This window comes from Haemaphysalis longicornis, unplaced genomic scaffold (genome assembly GCF_048455015.1).
Source record: "Haemaphysalis longicornis isolate Haplotype H1 unplaced genomic scaffold, Haemaphysalis longicornis Haplotype H1 scaffold_25, whole genome shotgun sequence".
NCBI lineage: Eukaryota > Metazoa > Arthropoda > Arachnida > Ixodida > Ixodidae > Haemaphysalis > Haemaphysalis longicornis.
This window is the reverse complement of record NW_027526314.1, coordinates 5,998,326-6,019,300: the sequence shown is the minus strand read 5'-3', so window position 1 is coordinate 6,019,300 and position 20,975 is coordinate 5,998,326. Positions and strand designations below refer to the sequence as shown.

Genomic DNA, 20,975 nt, shown 5'->3' with positions numbered 1-20,975 from the left:
AAAACTCCCAGGAATGATTTCCAACCACGCTAGGTTCAAAGTAAGAGTTCAAGCAAAGACAGCAGCCCTTCACTTGGCTTGTCTGTCACCTACAACAGAACTCGCGCTGTTTATTTGCTGTCAACAGATTGAGAAAGAAGACTCTGCGATTTGGACCTAAACCATAAACATTTTTTTTGTTAATATACTGGCCACTCTCATGTCGTCCTCAGTTGAGCTGCTGTTGTCCTCACCTGAGAAAATTGAACGTATCCGACGCTGTTGTCGGTTGAGGGTAGCACGCGTCGGCCATTGCGCACTCGCTGTGTATGCGGGATCCGGAGTCATCGAGGGCCGTTCGGTATAGGTTGTTGAGGGGCACCGTCCACAGACCTTCATACACGCCTTTGGGATATGGCCAGATGTAGCAGTCCGTCTGGAAGCCATAGTCCAACGTGTACGGGTAGACGGATAGCTTGCTTGGTTTCTGGCTCAAACTGTAAAACGAAACCAATTGAAGTATTAAAAACAAATAAGTACTAAAACGTCTTTCGCACAGATGTAAGTTCTTTCCTCAGAGTGATCGTAAATGAGAGCCAAAATCGGTCCAGATATAAAAAGCGCTTCTTCAGGACGACAAACTGCAGGTCTTTAAATGCAATCAAGTGGGCTCGTGATTGCAAAGACAAATGGCAAAGGAATACAGGAACAGCATAAAAACTTGTACGGTTCGGGCACACAGTAAACTCGCGCTAATTCAAACTTGCAGAATTAAAACTTTCCCTTAATTCAAATGAATTTCAAAATATTTGTTGAACCGCTATGTTTCCAATGTATTTCAAAGCCGCTTAATTTAAACTGCTCCATTGGTAAAAATTGGTTAACCTGTACTTCTTGCCTGTCTTTGGAAGAAACCATCTGCTTGATTTACCACTCCTAGCTGCACTTGTGCATACTTACATCCCTAAGAGCGAGAAATAAACTTTATTACCTGCGTACACGTGTCAAAACAAAATCACGCGCGCCAGAAACCCCGTGTGGATAGAGCAAGAAAGAAAGCAAACAACAATTCGGCAGGCGGGGCAGGCGGGGCTTGTAGGAAAGTGACACGCGTTACCCTAGGCCAACTCCGCGCGCGCCAGAGCACGTCACCTGTGTTTCGAGTTTGTGCTTTGTGTTGTGTTGAGCTGCCTCCGCCGCTGCTGCACGGCAACGTATTTTATCCTTCGAACTTGATCACCGGCGGTGCCGCCAACATCAACCATTCGCGATTTTCTATAGTGTTAATCGAACTTCAATATTGTGTACGAATGCTGTATGATTAAAAATAAGTAATATCTAAGTGCAACATTAGTGGGTGTGTTTAGCCAAGTAATATTTATGACAACTTGTGATAATTGAAACTTCCGATAATCCAAACAAAAACCTGGGGTCCCTTCGAGTTAGAATTATCGCCATTGTACTGTTTTCTCTTTCTTATATTTCTAAGCTTTGCTATACAATAGAAACGTCATTGCACCATTCAGTATAGGCAGAAAAAAAGAAACCCCTGCGAAAGCACTATTTAAAGCATGCAGAGGATCGCGCTTGTGTAATTTATTTTAATTCTTCTGAGAGTAATCTACACAAGGATAAGGACCAGGAAGCTCGTTTGCTTATGATACCACCAGGCCCCTCCTGAAAACACATCCAACTTATACAAGAAAACATTGTGCAAAATTCCAAGGGAATATTTCAAAAAATATGAAAACTTTGTCGCGAAAACATGATGCTCGAATACAGTTACGTTATTTTTACCTGAAAAGTTCCTAAGCTAGCTGTCCAAGATGTCGGAAGCATAAAATGTGAAGACCTAAGAAAACGCTTCTGCAAACTCGATGCTCATTGGTTGAAAAATGAGAAAGGAGGTAAACCCGCCTGGGTGAGAAGGCTGGATTGTAAAGTAAAAAAAAATACAAAAAATGATAAAATTAAAAGTAAGGAAAGAAACAAGCTAAGAGGATCAGTTAAATAACAAAACAAAAGAAAAGCCGACAAAACTTCGCTAAGATTACGCCGGAGGGCGGCTTTATCGACGGAAAAGCCGGCCATGAGGATTGGTTAACTAGGTTCTGGAAGTCGCTCCTACAGAGAAAACGATTGTGTTCCGACTAGCCGTAGTACCCGGCGATGCCTGAGTACGCCACTATAGTAATGACACTAATGTCCATAACACCTGTTCAGTAATTTCTTGTCATAATTAGGTAGTTCACCGCTAACTTTCACTGCACAGAACTGGGAACTCTCGCGTGCTGTCAATAAATGGGCTCTTACCGGATGCGCGTGGTAATGGGAAAAGGCTGTAACTTGTGTTTTATTGGAACTCACCAGAAACAAATTGTCCCAAAATGGTGCGCTGAAACGGCTGCATGCCCATCGGAAGTGTTATCTGAGAAGGTATGAAAGGTACTCATCTCTAAGTTTAATGATAACGCGGGCTGCTACAGGGATTGGCGTGGTTGCAAAAACTCCCAGCAGATAGCGACAGCTATGCGAACACGAGAAAATTCAACTGAATTCCACGTCCACACAGGCATAAGGTAAAAAATACCGCTGTCGTTTTTAAACACGTGTTAGACAAAATAGGACAACTTATGGGTAGCGTGGTAAAAACGAATTGGATATACCAAGTCTGTTTAGTTATTGAGCAATTTGGGAAAACACAATTTTTAAAAATCATCATTCTTCCTTTCAGCTAGGTGCTATGAAAAAATCTTCTCAAACAGCGTTCAGATACCTGTATGTTACCTACATCAACAAAAGGCAGTACAATATCTGAACTGGCTTGCGGTAAAAAAAACATATATTTATGAAAAATTATTTCGGCACTCTTCACTCTCTCCTGGGTGTAATTTTTTAGAATATTCAGCAATATTCAGCTCCTACACTATAATCAGAATGTGCTCATGAAATTTGAAGCCATTTCAATGAGAAGTTTAGATAGGCGTTGATATCACCTCTTCGGCCTTTTCGGCTCGTCAGGCTTGCAATAAAAGAAATCTTTTCGCGCCTTTACCTGCGCCGCAGGGCGAAATTCATAAAACTGGTTTTGTGTTTTTGTATTAGTGACATTTATTAGCGAAACCCAATTGATAATCTTTCAAACTTGATAATCTTTCAGAACACCCATTTTTTTTTTTCGGAATGAAGAATCAGTACAATAATCTTTGTTAGAGGAAAACCACAAAAATGCTTATTAGATATTCGTAAGAGCGACGCATATCAGCAAAAAGCACCTGGATATGTGAACGGGTGAGCGAGAAAATGACGAATTTACGAAAACACCAAGACCCAATTTCCCCTTTTCTCTTGGTTAGGAGTTCACGCTTAATTTCAACAAAGCATGCTCACCGTAATGTTTATTTATTAATTTTTTTTGTAGCGGCCATTACTCGCCCTACATTGCGGTAATAGGCTTCTAACAAACAACCTCAGTATGTTACCGCAATCTAACAGGTCTATATTTAGCGACTTGTAGCTGCAAAACAACAAGAAAAGTGAAACATGTCTTTTTTTTTATTTTTGAATACATATTTGAAAAGAATCGAACATGGCTTTTCTTTTAATTGGCTTTCCAAGTATACCAAATATCATTACTTAGCTGCAGTACTGTGCGTTTTTCATATTGAACTGTCTTGACCACATAGGCTAAAATTGGCACGAGGATTGAAGAAGGACAGAACAAAAACACTAAAAACTTTCAACAACCATGCCTGTGTAAATTTTGAGAGGAAAGGCCCCACATTTGGCCAATTTTCAAGATGTTTTCAAATTTGGGAATTTTTATTAAGGAAATTCACTCTTCAAGACCAACACGAATACGTTCAATGATTTGAGAGTATTCAAAGTCTTTACATAAAAAGAACTAGGACGATAGCTGTAGTAGCTTTTGTGTTACAGCGGTCAAAGTTTCGAATTTCTCGCTAGCCGGTCAACGCGCCAGTGACCCGATCCGGCTTTGGGAATTTTTTTTAGAAAGGGAAAAAGGTTTTCCAGAAAATACCTCTACTCATGATTTCTCCTGTGCACACGGAGCTAATATAAACATTCATCAAAATCAAAGATGTAGGCCGGACACGCCTGTCTCATCTCTCGTGAAAACACCTCGCAGACTGTAGCCATTTATACGTCCCGATTAAAATTCCGCACGTACTACAACACAACGAGCTGAGGTCTGAGCGTTGATAGATCATAGCTCAGGCGTAGCTTTAGCGCCTAAAGCCAGCAAGATTTAAAAATGTATTCTATACATAGCGGTACTCAAGGGGCAATTGTCTGGTGTGCTTCAAATTTATTCGTCCCTAATACCTAGCTCGAGCCCTTCGTCGCGCCACGAACACACGCCCATCGTTGCTCCATACCGCTCTTGGCCTGCCATGTGGTGTACAGGCGGCATTGGTCTTGACGACGCGCGCCGTGTCCCCTGGTGGAAGGCGTTTTTCGCCGGCTCTACGGCCATTTTCACCGTCGAGTAGGCGCGTGCTGTTACACAAGCACGCCAATACGGCCTCAACTCAGTAGGCGTACAATGACGCGGCGAACGCAAAACGGCAGGAAATTAGTGCTAGTCTACAGGAGTCGCCTCCGAACTCAGGTGTGCAAACAGAATGCAGCAGTACGCAAGCCTTCTATAGCAATCCCAAACAAAGACACAATGCTCTCCTATTCCAGCCTCGAAAGCAGGCTTAAATGGGCAATCAAGACAAAATACAGGGCTGGTTCCTTAGACATTGATTGATTGTGGAGTTTAACGCGCCGACGCTACACTGGCGATGAGGCGCGCCCTAGTGGAGGGCTCCGGATTGATTTTGTCAGCGTGGGGATGTTGAACGTGCGCGGAAATCTCAAACGTTTTCACGGGAGTTTTCGCTTTTGGCCTCCATCACAAAAGCGGCCGCCTTCCCGCGATTTTTCTGTGACTACACAGAATCTTCTTTGTGTGATTGGCGGCTGCCGACGTAATCGGCTGCCATGAAACATTACGGGGCCCAGGCTATTGTAGTAGGCCTCTACTTATGTTTCAGCACATCTTTTTAATGGCAACGTGAAGCTAACACAGTGATAACGAAGTTTTAGTGCCGGCCCACATTACGTCACTCCTGCAGCTATTCCGTCACTGTAGCACGAAATTTAAAGATTTTAAATGCAGAGCATTTCAGTAACTCACGATGTCACCCGCGTTGGCGTCCGTAGTCCGCACCGTCGTTACCCCTACTACATAAAAAAAAATTACAACCCGACGCCAGGTTTCGATCCCTCGACCCTGCGGGCGGGACGCAATGTACGCAACGCTCTACCCACTGCGCCACAAAGCCGACACAGAATGGAAGGCTACGGACACGCCTTATATCCTTGACTCATTCAAATTACTGCTGACGAGCGCTCTCTCGTCAGCAGTTGCCACAAGTGCAACAACATTAACGTAACGCAAACTACTTAACGTCGTGCGCCCCCGGAAATGCTCTGCATTTGATCGTGCCCCTCGCGAGGGGGCTGTTGACGCTACCCCTTGCAAAGACCGAGTACAACCGCCGAGAACAAGGTCCCACGTGCGGCGCGCGCGCCATGGACTGGTGGCGCCATCTGTCAGATGCGACGCGAACTACTATCAAGGCAGTGCGAAAAACGAACGCGCGAAATTTTTCCATATTTATTGCGTTCCTTTCGGCCAAAAATACCCCTATGGTGGCTTCAATGGAGCTGAGGGAATTACCAAAGGCTAGTTATTTTTAAATAAATTAAGTTCTATTTTGTCTTCATGGTCCCTTTAAGTGTGCCAGTGAATTTTTATTAGTTTTATTAAATATACGCACCGGCAGTAAACTACGACCTGGACTCTATCCATAGCAGTTTATCCCTAACATCTGTAATAATCCGAAAGTATTATGACTCGGCTTTTTAAAGCAGAGCTTTACAGCTCTACCAGCCAACGGTTATTTCGTGGCGGGCGCGACAATAAACTCTTTACGCGTCGGAGGCGGCGGCCGGGGGAGGGAAGGGGGGCGGAGGGTTTTACTCACTGAGCACAGTAGAGATGGCGCCGCGAACTTACCCAGCGTTCCCCGCGCGGGAGTGCCTGCTCACCAGCGGCAGCGTCGGCGTTACGACTTTGTCTTCTGCTTCAGTGGTGGTTGTTTTGGGCCTGTTTTGGTGCAACTTCGCGTTCATTTTGCGGTGCCTTCGCACGGCTTGATTAACTTGTTCGACAGCGCCTCCAGGGTAACCCACATCCGACGGCAAGCATACGTTAAGGGACCCTGCAACACTCTTTGAGCAGTGCAAGTAAAATTGCGCGACACTTAGCTTACACTACCAGAAATACCTGAGACAAATATTACACGCGTTCGTGAAGCGGTGAGCGCGCAAATTGCTGTGAAACACGGAGGAAAACCTACCGCGCTCTCTTCAGTTCTCTTTATCATGCACCCCTGACGTGGCCTAAACGACGTCATTGAGGCCATGGCTGTCCGATCGGCTGTCACTGGTCAACTTCGCCGATAATGTCTCGCATTTCCTGGGACGATCCGCCGTCGTCAGCGCTGTGTACGAACTGCTTCTATGCCATAGCCTGTAGGCACAGTTTTGCCGTTTCTTTTGTGTTTTGAGTGTGCGCAGAGTTCGAGTGATGAGCTCAATACTTCCCATTCAACCAGACCACTCGACAACAAAACGCTTATTGCTTCAAATACGCCCTACCAGCAGGAGCGCGTACTTGCGAGCAGGCACCCATGCCTACTTTTTTGAGGGGTCACACGGGAAATAGACCCTTCCACGTTGCGGAGAAAAGGAGCAAAATCCCCAGCCTGTGATATAAGCAGGTCGCGGAAGACAACGCCGCGAGCCACCCCCGTCTCCGGGAGAGAGCGCTCAGCTTTCGTCGCGTTGTCCACGGTCGCATTGAGAGGGGACGATTATGCGCGATTTCTCATCGCGGGTAGTTTCGGTGATAGCGAACGGATTTTCATAATGCTTGCGGGAGGGGATTGCTGGGACAAAATACTTTACCCCAAAATACATTCCTAGCAGTCGATGGTAAGTGCTGCAGAACCCCTTTAAGGATTGGTTTGCAGCGCGGAAAAAAACGTACAAACCCCATACAGAAATCTGGCCAATAGAGAAAGGCTACGTTTTGCACACTGGTTGCCAGGAATGGGACTCCGTTTTCTAAATTGGTGATTACCAATTCAGTTGTGTTTTAAGAGGTATTACAAAAGGTGAAAGTAGCAACAGGTTCTGATAAATAGGAATTATAAAAGTTCCCTCAGCTTTCTCGCAATTCTCAAACTTACTATAGTTTAAATCTGTATGAATGGGAATCACTAAGCTCACATGCCGAATTGTTCCGGTGTGTGCGCTTGTGTAGCGTGGTGGAGTATCCCCTAACTAGCACATCAGGACGGCTAGGTTCCGCTGTCTCACCCTTCGAATGACGCTCCTCTCTATTTTCTCTCTCCCGACTCACGGCTGGGATCACAGCGGTGGCGTCCACCGCTATAGCCCAGCCGTGGCCGACGCTGCTGCTGCGTTCGGGATGCCGCCCCACCGAATTCCAGGTAACGGCTGGCAGAATCTCTGGTTTCACTCTTTGTAGAGCCACGTGTGCGAATTCAAATGACGTCGCATGGGAAATTGCTTCGGGTGTCGTTTAAAGCTTTGCTTTCCAACCACCTCCACAGCGTGAATTGGAGCCAATGAGCTGTCTTTCAAAGACCGTTAATAATGAAGTTTGTGCTGTCGGGTGGACATTTTTTTCTGCCTTTTCTACTGTACAGGCGGTCCCAGAATAAACCGGACCGAGCGAGCGGTGCGCGAAAACTATCGGTGCGACACCTTCCGGCCCAGCGCCTGCTGTCGAGATAGCGGAGGGCGCATGCGTGTCCCTCCCTACAGTTTGTGCATGTCGGTTTTCTTTATTGCGGCTGCAGCACTTCATTCCTCTCGAATGCGACGCGCGGCGGCGCCTTGACAGGCGCGCCTACCGAGCGGCGTGATGCTTGGCAGCTGGCGGCAGCGTGCGCCATGCGCTGATGCTGGGTAACTGTGCGTTCATCTGAGAATGTTTGTTCGGCGCTCTTTTTATCATTTTATTCACTGGAACGCAAACTGGCGTTGAAGAAAGGCTACGATAAAGATTCCCACGTGACTGAACTAGTGCTGGTCGTTATGCGACGAACACACAGTTGATAGCAAGAACTGAAAACAGCGATGGTTTATTCGCTTCGGAAGAATAGAGTGAAATACACAATTGTGCGTTGTAAGTGAATTGCTATCGAAAAGCAATGAGGCGTTTCCTTCCGTGTCACCCATTGGACAGTGATAGCTATGAAGCGCATAAAGCAAGTAACTCGTCCTGCATGGCCAGATTCGAAAAGAATGCCGCCCCGCGTCCCCATCGAGCAACGGAGGCACATCGTGCGACTCTTCATCGAAGGGACTACTCAGCGGGAAATTTGCCGCCTCACCGGGAGGTCTATGACTTCTGTAAACCGCATTATTCAAGCCCGCGATGATCAGGGCAGACTCACTGACGCAGAGCGCAGCGGGCGGCCTAAAGTCACTAGTGAGGAGCAGGAATTACTGATTGTCGCAGCCGCTGTGGCAAATCCCTTCCTGTCTGCAAAAGAAATTCGACAGGAGCTCTCATTGAATGTCTCTTGCGAGACCATTCGAAAGCGATTGAAGGAGGCGGGACTCGGGAGTTGCGTGGCAGCGCAGAAACCGCACCTGACGGACCGCCAGAGGCTGGAAAGGCTGGAGTTCGCCCGGGCGGTGGAGCAGTGGACAACGGACGAGTGGAAGGAAGTCATATTCACAGACGAATCGACTTTCTCCACTCGCTGGGATCAACAGCGGCGTGTTTGGCGTCCGATGAGCTGCAGGTACGAAACAGAACTGTGAAACGTAGCTGGTCATGTGCATTCTAGACGATACATAAACCAGGTCAAATTGAGGTCAAATTGGGAGCACGGTCAACTTGGGAGCACGGTTTAATGTGACAATTACTGAGCATTCCTTGGGGGGTCCCGAATGCAACGCTAAGCGTAATTGTTAAGGCTAGCAATTCATAACTGCCTGTTAATACCTATATTTCGGGGCAACCGATATACAATGTCCCTGTAAATTTTGTTCAGCTGGGTTCAATTGAAAAATTTTAGTCGTAGTTTTATAAGTACCGTTTGTGAAGCGTTTCTTGTCGCTGTTTTTTTACGAAACACTTCAGGTGACCCGCATCAGCTAACGGGGCATTTTTTAATTCCCGCAATAGAAAGTGGATGATATTGAAGCACAGTTTTATACAGGATACAACCAGTTTTGTACAGGATACTGTTCGCCTACATGCCAGTGGAGGTTCAGCATCCCGCTAAAAAGTGTGCCTGTAATTTCAATCGATATAAACTATCAAACACGGCGAGTTCCCTTTCATATATTTATACCCTCCGAATATCTTCGGGGATATCTTTCCTCGGAGATATCCTTCTTGAATGTATTTGTGTATTTAGAATACGAATTCGCTTTATTCATTTTTCAGATACCAGCCAAGCTACATCCAAAGCGTCCTTTCCAGTGGGCGGTGCTCCGTCAGCGTATGGGGCGCAATGAGTGCGGACGGCCTGGGACCCCTCATCAGAATTTCTGGGTCATTCAATGCTTCCCAGTACTGTGACATTATTATTACAAGTTTGCTCCCCTACGTCCTGGAGGGCCCGTTCATGGACGGGTGCTTCATCCTGCAACAGGACCGAAGCCCTGTCCACACAGCACGAGTCGTGAGCTCACTTCTTGAGGACAGCTGCGGTGGCCTCCGTGCGGGGCAGACCCGATAGAAAATGTGTGGGGGATTATGAAGATGAATCTCGCTAAACGAAATGACTGCGGTCGCACGGCGTACGAGCTGTGGCAGGCAGTGGAAGAGGAATGGGGACGCCTGCGCTCCCGTCATGAAATCATAAAATCTCTTTGAGTCGCTCCCCCGACGCATTCGTGAAGTTATCCAAAACGACGGAAACTTCACACACAATTAATCAAGGGAACCACTCAGAAAATCACCGATGTTTTTTTTTTTTTGTTTCGAAGCGAATAAACCATCGCTGTTTTCAGTTCTTGCTATCAACTGTGTGTTCGTCGCATAACGACTACCACTGGTTCAGTCACGTGGGAATCTTTATCGTAGTCTTTCTTCAAGGCCAGTTTGCGTTCCAGTGAATAAAATGATAAAAAGAGCGCCGAACAAACATTCTCAGATGAACGCACAGTTACCCAGCATCAGCGCATGGCGCACGCTGCCGCCAGCTGCCAAGCATCACGCCGCTCGGTAGGCGCGCCTGTCAAGGCGCCGCCGCGCGTCGCATTCGAGAGGAATGAAGTGCTGCAGCCGCAATAAAGAAAACCGACATGCACAAACTGTAGGGAGGGACACGCATGCGCCCTCCGCTATCTCGACAGCAGGCGCTGGGCCGGAAGGTGTCGCACCGATAGTTTTCGCGCACCGCTCGCTCGGTCCGGTTTATTCTGGGACCGCCTGTACATGAGTTATAGCAGCTATTTTCTTAGCACTCACTTGACTGGTACCGAAGAATCGTATAGGAATCCGTTGTTGTGCATCATCACGTGGCTGCCCCCGCTTCCGACTTCTAGGAAAGGTGCTCTTGCACCGACCATGTCCTCTTCGGGAATCAGAGCGTAGTTCCGGAGGATTCTGCGCTCAGCCACGAACTCAGCCTCCCACCCAGTGCTGTCCAGTGTTCTCCAGTAGGTCAGGTTGTACACGTGCCTGGTTCGTGCAACGCCACGAACAAAGCTTGGCGTTAAGTTCAGGCGTAGAGTTCAATGTAGCTTATACTTGCACGAAAAATATGTGTGCAATTTTTTGGGAACAAATAATGCTCGTCAAAGATGCAGTGAATCTAGTGCAGCCGAAGAAGTGCCTTTGTGACATAAATTGTCGGACATGGGGAAATTAAGACCACCCTCGCGTAATTTGGGATTTCTCGCGCACTTACATGCCGTGGATACAAATAATATAACTCCGAAGTGACGCATGATAAAACTTTAACCGAGCTACATCCTAATTATGTATCATGCAACATTGTCTTGGGTGAAAGAAGGTAGTCCCGGCGGACTGTATGTAATGAAAGCCCAGGGTGGCGAGAATGGTCTGTTAGAGCTTATACTTCCACCTTATTTCAAAGTCACACATAACCAGTGCTTCTCCTTCCCCGCGCTGAGAAGTTTAACAGCGTTATTACAGCCCTGAACTGACGGTACTGACCAAATGTATTTATTACCCGCATCAAAATGCAACAGAGAAGTGTAATCCACCCTCGGTGGGGTAGGGTTGACTTTCAGAATTTGAGATTTCAGTGTATCAGGAAAATATTATTACGAGGGGGCACGACAATGATGAGGCGACCATGGGTGACGGTGAACCGATGTTTTTACACTATTTACACGATGTCGGCCATGAGACAGAACCCCCCAGGTTGCGCGCCGGACACATCTTCTTCGTCGTCAGTAGCTCTGCTTGTACCGTCTAACACGTCGTCGTTATCTCGTGACAATAGTTATGCACGGCTTCGAATACGCCATTCAAGCTCCACAGATGTTTTTGAGGCCTGTGCGCCCCTATGCACTATGGATTTGAATGTCACGCATTAAAGGGACACTGAAGTGATCTGTAAACAATGCGGGATTACGAGCGCAAATTGTAGTCCTGAGTCCCTAGGCCCTGTTTCGAACACTCTGAGCGCGTTTACGCGTATTTATTTAGTAGAAAAATCAATTCGTACATGCTGTCCTCCTCTCTGCACTCTCGCCCATTTTCTGTGGTGTTTTTGTGTGACGTCAGCAGGAGAGGAGCTCGCAATTGGCTGCGCTACTGCACGGCTCGCCGACCTTCCGCGACCGAGTCAGTCATCCCAACGGGTCATGGCAATGCGCTCGATCAGTTGAAACTAAGCCACAACACGTTTGTGAATGGAAGAATGTGCCTTTCTTTACTTCGTTAGTTTGTACACTGTATCTAGCTCCAAGTCAAGGTCGCTTCACACAAGTGCTGCACAAGCGCACAGGCGACGCTGCGCTGACTGGTACGCCAGTAGGAAAATTTAAGGCCTCTTGAAGGGGAAGAAGAGTCAGCGAAGTCAATATAGGTACTACGGAAATAAAATCAACTGATACTTTTTACCGTATAGCGTAAAACTAAGGTGCGGGAAGAACTTTTTTGCGCTGGGCGAACAAGCACAGCGGTCAGCAGCACGACTAGGCATCTGCGAACGCTTTTCCGCCTAAGAAATGCAATAGCTAGACGTGAGCTATTGTGGAAACTCGGGGGACGCTTACTGCACGAGCGCAATACAACAAATAGTCACCTAAGCTGCTTGAAATACTAAAACTAAATAAAAGTGTAAACTGGTTATACATTATATACCTTATATTTCCATCATCGACAGTTTCCCCGCCCGTGGCCGGGTGGTCTTGAGCGCTGGGTACGTTATCCCGAGTGTTTTGCCAGTCACAAGTTCGAATCCCCGCGGGTACGTGCTTTTTTTTGTTAGTTAACTTTTTTATTTTCCGCCGATGTTTTCTATATTGAGTTCACCTTTTTTTGGGCCGCAACGTTCACAGCTCCACGAACTAGTCCACAGAACTCGCACAGGCTGGCACTGGCGCGCTAGCGAGTTCTCGTTGGCGTGCTGTTGCCATAAGCACCGACTGCTTGCGGGCAGCGGGCACAGGCCAGAATCAACAGACCCTTGGCCTGGTGTGAACACACTTTTGACGATACAGGCATGAATGAGGCAAGCTCCAAGTATAGGGGAAAAGCGCATGCATTTGAGTGTCTGCGGGGACGCGGAGGGCGTTCATGCACTGCGTAGGCCTCAGATAGTGAATGCTACGATTCCAAGCCGTCCTGGGAGGCTTATCTTATGCATTTTACAGCCGACAACATGGCAGAAGCGCGGTACTACGATTACTGGGATATTGAGAATGCCCATCCAACGACGCCATCGGATGTCAAACATTTTGTTTTACAGAACCGAAACCGAAACCGAAACTTGTTTGATTGCTAACCTTGGGCATCGTCCAATCACGGTGCCCCCTCCCCCCAACGTCACTGCTTAGTTGGTGCGGCCGCCGCAAACCGCGCATGGTAGTTTTTCTTCTTTCGCGCTTTGTAAAATAATTACCGATTTCTTAACCGGATAAACGGTGAAAAGTGTGCTAATTTGAGCCAGTCTACGCAGTGCAAGCAAAAACGGGAGCTTGACAAATTCACTTCAGCGTTACTTTAAACCCCCACAATTGTTTTGTAGTCTCGTTTCTGAGCCCGTCGAGAAATGGGCGGGAAAATTCCCGCGTTTCAAATGCTTTTTGCTTTAAATTTCAGCGAAATACAACTGAAAGCCATCGGTTTAAGGTGAAATACCGTCTTTGAAAATATTTTACTGTCTGAGATAGAGCGAAAGCGTAAAGCGTCTTTATTGAGGAGACTATTGTAGGACTGTAGCCTTTTTACAGTGGCTGCTACCTCTCGCTCAACCAGCAGGAGCTGATCGCAAAAGTGGTAGCTGGACAGCAGCGTCTTGTGCTGCTCGGGGTAATGTGGAGGGGGAGGCGGGGGCAACTATGGGTTTTGCGTCCATTCGGGTATACTGGGCCTAGTACGGTTCGCCTTGAACGATCTCGGTGACAGTGAGTGGCGACACAGCGGCAACCAGGTTCCCGTATATAAGTTGAACATACCGGGAGGAGGATATACAAGGGGAGCGCATAACACCATGAACAAGACCACTGTATTAGAGAGCTATTCAAGGATACTCCAAGGGACCAAGATATTCCCCTAGGGTCCTGTGTAATTAGATATTCAGGACGCTTTGGGTGTTTAGGTTCGGAGGCTCGAGAACACTTTACTACATTACTATGGAATAGTAATGATTCGAAATAACTGAACACCCGTGTCATGTTTAAGATTTGCTACAGTAAAAGCATTGTATAATTTGTTTTAAGATGCTTGCAGTAAGACGCGTGAGGACATGGAACTAGAGGCCCAAAAAGTACAATAACTGGTACAAACAGACGCGTACATTCATTCAAGATTGGTTTCCCTAAAATGTCTTAGCATGCGGAAGCACAATTCTATGGATTTCAGGATATCCCATTAGCTTTTTCTTATCTGAATGTCTTGATTTTCCCAATAAATTTTATGGTGCAGTTGCCATTGAAGGTGAAAACAGGTTCCTTGTTTAATTTACGCTTTATAACCTGGATCTAATGCGCTGGAGGAAGAAGCTAACTATGTTCTCCTTCTGACGGTGTCTGTGAAGCTGACTGTGTTCTGCTTCACTTTCTGCGGTATTTATATTTACTACAACTGTATCTGACGCTTGAGGGTGGTAGCCAGCGCCAATCAGACTGCACGGGGAGAAGGGGACCTTCTTTTCAACCCCCGGGGCGTGACACGAACGTCTACAGCCTGACATAAGCGGGTAGCTGGCGGGAAACCCTGTTATGCTACCTTGGCATCAAGGCTGCCAGAACCGAGGCCCTCGCTGAACTTGCGCGCGGTAATAGGGATTGGTAATGAGGGGCTCGTTAGGAAATACAGGAAGAAAAGCCGGCAGTCTACAACGCCAAAGAAGGCACAGAGGAATGGTTAGACTGTTTTTTACCGTTAGTGAAGTTACATTATTTTCCTTTTTTTAATAACTTCGTCAGAAAGAAAGAAAGAAAAACACGAGGCCAGAGTAGGGACCGAACCCACGCCTTTCGATTAGATCTCGAATGCCTTACCACTTCGGCTATCTCGGCGACTGTGTTCTCCTTAACTTTCTGGGGTATTTATATTTACTACAACTGTATCTGACGCTTGAGGGTGGTAGCCAGCGCCACTCAGACTGCACGGGGAGAAGGGGACCTTCTTTTCAACCCCCGGGCGTGACGCGAACATCTACAGCCTGTCATAAGCGGGTAGCTGGCGGGAAACCCTCTTATGCTACCTTGGCATCAAGGGTGCCAGAAACGAGGCCCTCGCTAAGCTTTCGCGCGATAATAGGGATTGCAAACGAGGGTCTCGTTAGAAAATACAGGAAGAAGTGCCGGAAGTCTACAACGCCAAAGAAACCATAGTGGAATGGTTAGACTGTTTATTACCGTTAATGAAGTTACATTATTTTCTTTTTTATAAATTACGTGAGAAAGAAAGAAAGAAAAACACGCGCCCAGAGTGGGAACTGAACCCACGCCTTTCGATTTGATCTCGAATGCCTTACCAATTCGGCTATCTGGCCGACTGTCTTCTCCTTCACTTTCTGGGGTATTTATATTTTATACAACTGTATCTGACGCTTGAGGGTGGTAGCCAGCGCCACTCAGACTGCACGGGGAGAAGGGGACCTTCTTTTCAACCCCCGGGCGTGACGCGAACGTCTACAGTTACATTATTTTCTTTTTTTATAAATTACGCGAGAAAGAAAGAAAGAAAAACACGCGCCCAGAGTGGGAACTGAACCCACGCCTTTCGATTTGATCTCGAATGCCTTACCAATTCGGCTATCTGGGCGACTGTCTTCTCCTTCACTTTCTGGGGTATTTATATTTAGTACAACTGTATCTGACGCTTGAGGGTGCTAGCCAGCGCCCCTCAGACTGCACGGGGAGAAGGGGACCTTCTTTTCAACCCCCGGGGCGTGACGCGAACGTCTACAGCCTGTCATAAGCGGGTAACTGGCGGGAAACCCTCTTATGCTACCTTGGAATCAAGGCTGCCAGAATCGAGGCCCTCGCTCTTTTTGCGCGATAATTGGGTTTTGGAAATGACGGGCTCGTTAGGAAATACAGAAAAAAATGCCGGCAGACTACAACGCCAACGAAGGCATAGGGGAATGGTTAGACTATTTTTTACCGTTAGTGACGTTACATTATTTTTTTATTTATTACGTGAGAAAGAAAGAAAAACACGGTCGCGTCACACCCCGGGGGTTGAAAAGAAGGTCCCCTTCTACCCATGCAGCATGAGTGGCGCTGGCTACCACCCTCAAGCGTCAGATACAGTTGTATAAAATATAAATACCCCAGAAAGTGAAGGAGAAGACAGTTGCCCAGATAGCCGAATTGGTAAGGCATTCGAGATCAAATCGAAAGGCGTGGGTTCAGTTCCCACTCTGGGCACGTGTTTTTCTTTCTTTCTTTGTCACGTAATTTATAAAAAAGAAAATAATGTAACTTCATTAACGGTAATAAACAGTCTAACCATTCCACTATGGTTTCTTTGGCGTTGTAGACTGCCGGCACTTCTTCCTGTATTTTCTAACGAGACCCTCATTTGCAATCCCTATTATCGCGCGAAAGCTTAGCGAGGGCCTCGTTTCTGGCAGCCTTGATGCCAAGGTAGCATAACAGGGTTTCCCGCCAGCTACCCGCTTATGACAGGCTGTAGACGTTCGCGTCACGCCCCGGGGGTTGAAAAGAAGGTCCCCTTCTCCCCGTGCAGTCTGAGTGGCGCTGGCTACCACCCTCAAGCGTCATACAGTTGTAGTAAATATAAATACCCAGAAAGTGAAAGAGAACACAGTCGCCCAGATAACCGAATTGGTAAGGCATTCGAGATCTAATCGAAAGGCGTGGGTTCGGGCGCCACCCTGGGGCGTGTTTTTATTTGTTTCTTTCTCACGTAATTAATAAAAAAGAAAAATAATGTAACTTCACTAACGGTAAAAAACAGTGTAACCATTCCCCTATGAATTCTGTGGCGTTGTAGACTGGCGGTATTGCTTCCTGTATATATATATATATATATATATATATATATAGCAGAACAGAGATATACGGGACGAGGGACTCGGTAAAGATACATATCAAGGTTGCAGTCGTCATTGCCAGTGCTATTCGGCTTTTTTTTCCGAAATATTTAATAGGGCCGAATGACGTGTGCTTGTCACGTTTCTTTTGATTCATTGAAAAATAAGCGAAAATATAAGTCGAGAAAAAATCCGCCGTTTTCCGGGAGCGGGACTCGAACCCACATCTCCGCATAACCGGTGCGGTGCGTTAGCCATTACGCTATCCCCACAGCGGCTTCTCTCTCGACTTTTAAAGCGGGGGTTTATATTTACAAGAGCTCTGAGGCCGGTCAACTAGCGCCGCCCCTCGACTACCGCGGGAGACGTAGAACGTCTTCTTTCCCAGCGGCCGCCACGTAGAACGTGGTCGGAGGTCGGGGTTAGCAATTGGCATATCCGAACTGCTGGAGCCAGTGCCTCGTAATGCATGTAGCAGAACAGAGATATACGGGACGAGGGACTCGGTAAAGATACATATCAAGGTTGCAGTCGTCATTGCCAGTGCTATTCGGCTTTTTTTTTCCGAAATATTTAATAGGGCCGAATGACGTGTGCTTGTCACGTTTCTTTTGATTCATTGAAAAATAAGCGAAAATATAAGTCGAGAAAAAATCCGCCGTTTTCCGGGAGCGGGACTCGAACCCACATCTCCGCATAACCGGTGCGGTGCGTTAGCCATTACGCTATCCCCACAGCGGCTTCTCTCTCGACTTTTAAAGCGGGGGTTTATATTTACAAGAGCTCTGAGGCCGGTCAACTAGCGCCGCCCCTCGACTACCGCGGGAGACGTAGAACGTCTTCTTTCCCAGCGGCCGCCACGTAGAACGTGGTCGGAGGTCGGGGTTAGCAATTGGCATATCCGAACTGCTGGAGCCAGTGCCTCGTAATGCATGTAGCAGAACAGAGATATACGGGACGAGGGACTCGGTAAAGATACATATCAAGGTTGCAGTCGTCATTGCCAGTGCTATTCGGCTTTTTTTTTCCGAAATATTTAATAGGGCCGAATGACGTGTGCTTGTCACGTTTCTTTTGATTCATTGAAAAATAAGCGAAAATATAAGTCGAGAAAAAATCCGCCGTTTTCCGGGAGCGGGACTCGAACCCACATCTCCGCATAACCGGTGCGGTGCGTTAGCCATTACGCTATCCCCACAGCGGCTTCTCTCTCGACTTTTAAAGCGGGGGTTTATATTTACAAGAGCTCTGAGGCCGGTCAACTAGCGCCGCCCCTCGACTACCGCGGGAGACGTAGAACGTCTTCTTTCCCAGCGGCCGCCACGTAGAACGTGGTCGGAGGTCGGGGTTAGCAATTGGCATATCCGAACTGCTGGAGCCAGTGCCTCGTAATGCATGTAGCAGAACAGAGATATACGGGACGAGGGACTCGGTAAAGATACATATCAAGGTTGCAGTCGTCATTGCCAGTGCTATTCGGCTTTTTTTTTTCCGAAATATTTAATAGGGCCGAATGACGTGTGCTTGTCACGTTTCTTTTGATTCATTGAAAAATAAGCGAAAATATAAGTCGAGAAAAAATCCGCCGTTTTCCGGGAGCGGGACTCGAACCCACATCTCCGCATAACCGGTGCGGTGCGTTAGCCATTACGCTGTCCCCACAGCGGCTTCTCTCTCGACTTTTAAAGCGGGGGTTTATATTTACAAGAGCTCTGAGGCCGGTCAACTAGCGCCGCCCCTCGACTACCGCGGGAGACGTAGAACGTCTTCTTTCCCAGCGGCCGCCACGTAGAACGTGGTCGGAGGTCGGGGTTAGCAATTGGCATATCCGAACTGCTGGAGCCAGTGCCTCGTAATGCATGTAGCAGAACAGAGATATACGGGACGAGGGACTCGGTAAAGATACATATCAAGGTTGCAGTCGTCATTGCCAGTGCTATTCGGCTACTCGCCACGTTCTACGTGGCGGCCGCTGGGAAAGAAGACGTTCTACGTCTCCCGCGGTAGTCGAGGGGCGGCGCTAGTTGACCGGCCTCAGAGCTCTTGTAAATATAAACCCCCGCTTTAAAAGTCGAGAGAGAAGCCGCTTTGGGGATAGCGTAATGGCTAACGCACCGCACCGGTTATGCGGAGATGTGGGTTCGAGTCCCGCTCCCGGAAAACGGCGGATTTTTTCTCGACTTATATTTTCGCTTATTTTTCAATGAATCAAAAGAAACGTGACAAGCACACGTCATTCGGCCCTATTAAATATTTCGGAAAAAAAAAGCCGAATAGCACTGGCAATGACGACTGCAACCTTGATATGTATCTTTACCGAGTCCCTCGTCCCGTATATCTCTGTTCTGCTACATGCATTACGAGGCACTGGCTCCAGCAGTTCGGATATGCCAATTGCTAACCCCGACCTCCGACCACGTTCTACGTGGCGGCCGCTGGGAAAGAAGACGTTCTACGTCTCCCGCGGTAGTCGAGGGGCGGCGCTAGTTGACCGGCCTCAGAGCTCTTGTAAATATAAACCCCCGCTTTAAAAGTCGAGAGAGAAGCCGCTGTGGGGATAGCGTAATGGCTAACGCACCGCACCGGTTATGCGGAGATGTGGGTTCGAGTCCCGCTCCCGGAAAACGGCGGATTTTTTCTCGACTTATATGTTCGCTTATTTTTCAATGAATCAAAAGAAACGGGACAAGCACACGTCATTCGGCCCTATTAAATATTTCGGAAAAAAAAGCCGAATAGCACTGGCAATGACGACTGCAACCTTGATATGTATCTTTACCGAGTCCCTCGTCCCGTATATCTCTGTTCTGCTACATGCATTACGAGGCACTGGCTCCAGCAGTTCGGATATGCCAATTGCTAACCCCGACCTCCGACCACGTTCTACGTGGCGGCCGCTGGGAAAGAAGACGTTCTACGTCTCCCGCGGTAGTCGAGGGGCGGCGCTAGTTGACCGGCCTCAGAGCTCTTGTAAATATAAACCCCCGCTTTAAAAGTCGAGAGAGAAGCCGCTGTGGGGATAGCGTAATGGCTAACGCACCGCACCGGTTATGCGGAGATGTGGGTTGGAGTCCCGCTCCCGGAAAACGGCGGATTTTTTCTCGACTTATATTTTCGCTTATTTTTCAATGAATCAAAAGAAACGTGACAAGCACACGTCATTCGGCCCTATTAAATATTTCGGAAAAAAAAAGCCGAATAGCACTGGCAATGACGACTGCAACCTTGATATGTATCTTTACCGAGTCCCTCGTCCCGTATATCTCTGTTCTGCTACATGCATTACGAGGCACTGGCTCCAGCAGTTCGGATATGCCAATTGCTAACCCCGACCTCCGACCACGTTCTACGTGGCGGCCGCTGGGAAAGAAGACGTTCTACGTCTCCCGCGGTAGTCGAGGGGCGGCGCTAGTTGACCGGCCTCAGAGCTCTTGTAAATATAAACCCCCGCTTTAAAAGTCGAGAGAGAAGCCGCTGTGGGGATAGCGTAATGGCTAACGCACCGCACCGGTTATGCGGAGATGTGGGTTCGAGTCCCGCTCCCGGAAAACGGCGGATTTTTTCTCGACTTATATTTTCGCTTATTTTTCAATGAATCAAAAGAAACGTGACAAGCACACGTCATTCGGCCCTATTAAATATTTCGGAAAAAAAAGCCGAATAGCACTGGCAATGACGACTGCAACCTTGATATGTATCTTTACCGAGTCCCTCGTCCCGTATATCTCTGTTCTGCTACATGCATTACGAGGCACTGGCTCCAGCAGTTCGGATATGCCAATTGCTAACCCCGACCTCCTACCACGTTCTACGTGGCGGCCGCTGGGAAAGAAGACGTTCTACGTCTCCCGCGGTAGTCGAGGGGCGGCGCTAGTTGACCGGCCTCAGAGCTCTTGTAAATATAAACCCCCGCTTTAAAAGTCGAGAGAGAAGCCGCTGTGGGGATAGCGTAATGGCTAACGCACCGCACCGGTTATGCGGAGATGTGGGTTCGAGTCCCGCTCCCGGAAAACGGCGGATTTTTTCTCGACTTATATTTTCGCTTATTTTTCAATGAATCAAAAGAAACGTGACAAGCACACGTCATTCGGCCCTATTAAATATTTCGGAAAAAAAAAAGCCGAATAGCACTGGCAATGACGACTGCAACCTTGATATGTA

General features: G+C 47.6%; 1 protein-coding gene across 1 annotated transcript in view; it reads right to left on the bottom strand.

The window, feature by feature from the left end:
* Positions 1-20,975, bottom strand: part of LOC144172695 (chitin deacetylase 7-like) — a 38,597-nt gene that overhangs the window by 7,088 nt on the left and 10,534 nt on the right. The window contains exons 2-3 of the mRNA XM_077701326.1: positions 10,577-10,789; positions 234-476 (exon numbers count right to left, since the gene is read on the bottom strand). Coding sequence (XP_077557452.1) covers positions 234-476; positions 10,577-10,789 — 456 coding nt within the window. The remainder of the gene's footprint in view (positions 1-233; positions 477-10,576; positions 10,790-20,975) is intronic.